Source organism: Penaeus vannamei, chromosome 41 (assembly GCF_042767895.1).
Source record: "Penaeus vannamei isolate JL-2024 chromosome 41, ASM4276789v1, whole genome shotgun sequence".
NCBI lineage: Eukaryota > Metazoa > Arthropoda > Malacostraca > Decapoda > Penaeidae > Penaeus > Penaeus vannamei.
This window is the reverse complement of record NC_091589.1, coordinates 12,425,549-12,430,548: the sequence shown is the minus strand read 5'-3', so window position 1 is coordinate 12,430,548 and position 5,000 is coordinate 12,425,549. Positions and strand designations below refer to the sequence as shown.

At 40.1% G+C, this 5,000-nt stretch overlaps 1 protein-coding gene across 1 annotated transcript in view; it reads right to left on the bottom strand.

The window, feature by feature from the left end:
• LRP1 (LDL receptor protein 1) overlaps positions 1–5,000 on the bottom strand; it is a gene marked incomplete in the record, with an annotated part of 264,954 nt that overhangs the window by 90,506 nt on the left and 169,448 nt on the right. The window contains 1 exon segment of the mRNA XM_070118011.1: positions 242–361. Coding sequence (XP_069974112.1) covers positions 242–361 — 120 coding nt within the window.

Below are 5,000 nucleotides of genomic sequence, written 5' to 3'. Positions count from 1 at the left end.
CAATTTCCCGCCATAAAAATCAAAACAGGAAAACAAAAAGACTCACGCAAACACCCCCCCAAAAAAAAAAAAAAATAAATAAATAAAAAAAAAATAATAATAATAATGATAAAAACAATAATAATAACACAAACTAAGAACATCCCCCTCAAGAAGAAAAAAAGATTGAAAAAAGCGAAAAATAACAACCCACCACAATTTCCCGCCAAAAAATTCAAAACCACAAAAACAAGAGACTCACGGCAATCGCGCGGCTCGTCCGACGCATCCTGGCAGTCGGGGGAGTAGTCGCACACCCAGTTCCGCGGGATGCACTTGAGCCCGTCCGCGCACTCGAACTCATCTGCTTGGCATATTTGTCCTGGAAAAGGAGGGAAAAAAAACTCGTGATTAAAATGGAAAAAGAGGGGGGAAATCGTGATTAGGATATAAAAGGAGGGAAAAGAGACTATTGGTTAAGATGGGAAAAGTTGGGAAAAATCGTCTGATGGAAAAAGAGGGGAAAAATCGTGATTAAGATAGAAAAAGAAGTGGGAAATATCGTAAGATGGAAAAATAGGGAAAAACTCGTAAAATGGAAACAGAGGGGAAAAAACTCGTAATTAGGATGGAAAACGAGTGATTAAGATGGAAGCGATTGATGGTATGGGTGGTACGGGTATGGGAGGATATGGGTGGGTATGGGATATGAGTGGGTATGGGTGGGTATGGGATGATATGGGTGGGTATGGGAGGATATGGGTGGGTATAGGTGGATATGAGTGGGTATGGGAGGATATGGGTGGGTATAGGTGGATATGAGTGGGTATGGGATGATATGAGTGGGTATGGGAGGCTATGGGTGAGTATGGGAGGATATGGGTGGGTATGCGAGGATATGGGCGGGTATGGGAGGATGTGAGTGGGCATGGGAGGATATGAGTGGGTATGGGAGGATATGGGTGGGCATGGGAGGATATGGGTGAGTATGGGAGGATATGGGTGGGTATGGGAGGATATGGGTGGGCATGGGAGGATATGGGTGAGTATGGGAGGATATGGGTGGGTATGGGAGGATATGAGTGGGCATAGGAGGATATGGATGGATATGAGTGGGAATAGGTGGGTATGGGAGGATATGGGTGTGTATGGTAGGATATGGGTGAGTATGGGAGGATATGAGTGGGCATGGCAGGATATGGGTGAGTATGGGTGGATATGAGTGGGTATGGGTGGGTAGGTGGATGTGCGTGTGTGTGCTGTGTACATACACGATATATATTTAATGAATACACATAAAACTGCATGAAAATCCTCTCATAAACATTTCGGTTGATAATTGACGTATAAATACATACACACATAAATGAATGCATTTTGAGATAGAAAGATTGAGAGAGAGAGCGAGAGCGAGAGCGAGAGCGAGAGAGAGAGAGAGAGAGAGAGAGAGAGAGAGAGAGAGAGAGAGAGAGAGAGAGAGAGAGAGAGAGAGAGAGAGAGAGAGAGAGAGAGAGAGAGAGAGAGAGAGAGAGAGAGAGAGAGAGAGAGGCAGAGAGAGAGAGAGAGAGAGAGAGAGAGAGAGAGAGAGAGAGAGAGAGAGAGAGAGAGAGAGAGAGAGAGAGAGAGAGAGAGAGAGAGAAAGAAAGAGAGAGAGAGAGAGAGAGAGAAAGAAAGAGAGAGAAAAAGGAAAGAAAGAAAGGGACAGAGACAACAACAAACAGAACCGAACAAAAACCACAAGAAAGGCAAATACCCCCAAAACAAACAAAATAAAACAAGAGAATATCAAGCCACACAAAAAAACAAAAGAACATCAAAACACAAACAAACAAACTAAAGAGAAGATCAAACCACAAACAAACCCAAAAAACATCAAAACACACAAAAAAAACAATAACCAAACCACACCCAAGGGAAGGACAGCATATCCTGCGCAGTAAACAAACCCCGCCAAGTCACACACGAGGAGGAGGAGGAGAGAGGGAGGAGGAGGAGGAGGAGGAGGAGGAGGAGGAGGAGGAGGAGGGAGGAGGAGGAGGAGGAGGGAGGGAGGAGGAGAGGGATGAGAAGGGAGGAGAGGAGGAGGAGGAGAAGGAGGAGAGGGATGAGAAGGGAGGAGAGGGAGGGAGGAGGGGAGGAGAGGATGAAGAGGAGGAGAGAAAGAGAGGGAGGAGGAGGAGGAGAGATGAAGAGGAGGAGGAGAAAGGGAGGGGAGGAGGAGGAGAAGAAGAAGGAAGAGGAGGAGGAGAGGATGAAGAGGAAGAGGAGGAGGAGAGGATGAAGAGGAAGAGGAGGAGGAGAGGATGAAGAGGAAGAGGAGGAGGAGAGGATGAAGAGGAAGAGGAGGAGGAGAGAATGAAGAGGAGGAGGAGGCCCGATTCCTACGTGTTATCAGTGCCGAGTGCCTCTGACTCAGCTGGCGAGGGTGGGGGGTAGGGGGGAGGGGATCGGCGATGACTAAATTGACATGTGTGGATCCCCGTCACGTGTCGATCTATTTTTCTTTTCTTTTCTTTTCTTATTCTTTAGTTAGGGGAGAATAAATGGCGTAAAAAGATAGCTTTCCTGTAAATAAAGAACGATAGACGAAGAGAAATAAATAAATAAATAATTTTCTCTAGTGGGGGGCAAATAAATGGTGTAAAAAGATAGCTTTCCTGCAAATAAAGAAAGAAAAACGATGTAAAATAAATAAATAAATATTTTTAGAGTGGGGAGGGGGGGGGCGCAGACTCACGAATAAAAGGTGTATGGAAAAATAGCATCCATGTAAATAAAGAATGATAGATGACATAAAAGATAATAAATGAATAAAAAAGTATGTTTCGACTGCATCGTATTACTTGGATATTAAGCAAAGATTCTCTCGACTTACAAATGAAGAAAATGAGAAAGAAAAGAAAAGAAAAATAAAGAAAAATAGAAAAAAGAAAAGAACAAAAGAAAAAAGATAGAAAAAAAGAAAAATAGAAAAAAAGGAAAAAGAAGAAAAAAATACATATAAGGCCCAAAAAACAGTCTGACTTCGTATGCGCAGCCACGTACAGTCACCACTAAAACCTCGGGCACAGACCTCACTCTCCCGTTCCCCAGAAGCAGTGGAACCGAAAAAAACTACTTAAACATTCATTTCCCTCCGCAAGCATACTCGTAATCGCGTCCATTCGGGATTCACGAGTTCAGAACCACCGGGATTCATATGCCTCGACGATCCGTGTCGAGAATGAAGCTTCGAAACCCTTCGAACCCGAACAAAAAGCTTCACATCACTGGGTTCGAGACGGAATTCGAAACAGTTCTTCTTGTCTGTGACTGTATGTTGATGTCGAACAGATATGTTTTATATAGAGTAAATGCCTATTTCTCTTTAGTTTAATTCTGTGTACCTAGTTTAGTTTTGGTAAATAAGGGATGTAATAGGATAATATCTATTAATACATCAGCGAGAGTCACATCAATTTATTTTTCTTAAACTCCAAGTTAGTATGAAAGGCGGCACTGCAAAGCATTGTAAAATATTACAATGCTTATTAATATCCTCGTTGCTACCATTATTACTATCATTATAATTTTCATTTAAATACTCATCATCGTAATTATTATCACCATCATTACTGCAGTCATTATATAATCATAATCTGAATAAAACCAATGCTGTGTACTTTCGATTCTTTCCAGATTTTTCTAAAGCATTCATAATCACATCGGCAACCTGACCTCATTTAACCTGTAACTAAAACAAAATCCAAAAGTACATTTTTATGCCCAATTGAAAAAACAAAAACAAAAACAACATACTACACGCACATTGGCCACAGTGCTATATTCAAGTTTCACATTTCTGCGAATAGGAAAACTCACACCAATTTTCATTACCGGAGTCTGTGAGAATATCTGAAAACCTAGCAAGTGGTAACACAGGTATATCCACATAATACCTGTTGCATTTTGCCCTGACTTGGCTTGAGCCTGTTTAGGTCTACCAACATGCGCAGATATCCACACAACGTATGAAGTGAAAATCAAGCCACACTTCCATTTGATATATCCATCTGTTTATCTTTCTATCTGATTCTCTATACATCTATCTATCTACCTAATTATCTATCTAATCATATCTATCTATCTACCTATCTATCTATATATCTCTCTATCTAATTCTCTATACATCTATCTACCTAATTATCTATCTAATCATATCTACCTATCTATCAACCTATCTATCCATCTACCTACCCATCTATCCATCTACCTACCCATCTAACTAACCAAAATAACAAATCCAAATATAATTTTTTATGCGATTCCTTAACTTCTCCCAAATAACAATTCTTCAATTCTCTATTCTACAACATATAAATTCTACAACCCACGCCACACGTCCTCATAACACATCAAACAACAGCCTAGAACCACACGCATCTCTTCAGCTGCTCCAAATGAGATAGACTGTAAATCGTCCCTCGGCCCTTTGTACCTCGAGAGAAGTGGCCTCAAGTGGAGTATCGCCAGCCACTTTAACTGTGCAATTTGGTTTGGTTTATCCTTTAATAACCCCCGTTTAATTGCACAGTCGCGGGACAACTTAATTACCCATTTAATGGCGGGTTAGTTTAGTCCTTTATAATCACGGCGCTGGCTAAATAACCCAATCTGGAGAAAATAAAAATTAACAAGTAATTCACTCGCAACAAATTGCTCTCCAAACTTCGTGTAATAATAACTAGACACTCAGGAACATCAGATAATATAATAAATAAATAAATAAATATCAGTTCGTATCTCATGCTAAGTGGCCTCCTGAACGACAATATTTCAATCAGATAATAAAAACAAAAAATAAATTGCTGTTCGTATGTCATGCTAAGTGGCCTCTTGAATGACAATATTTCCATCAGATAATAATAATAGTAATAAAAAAATATATCTATCTATCTATCTATCTATCTATCTATCTATCTATCTATCTATATATATATATATATATATATATATATATATATATATATATATATATATAT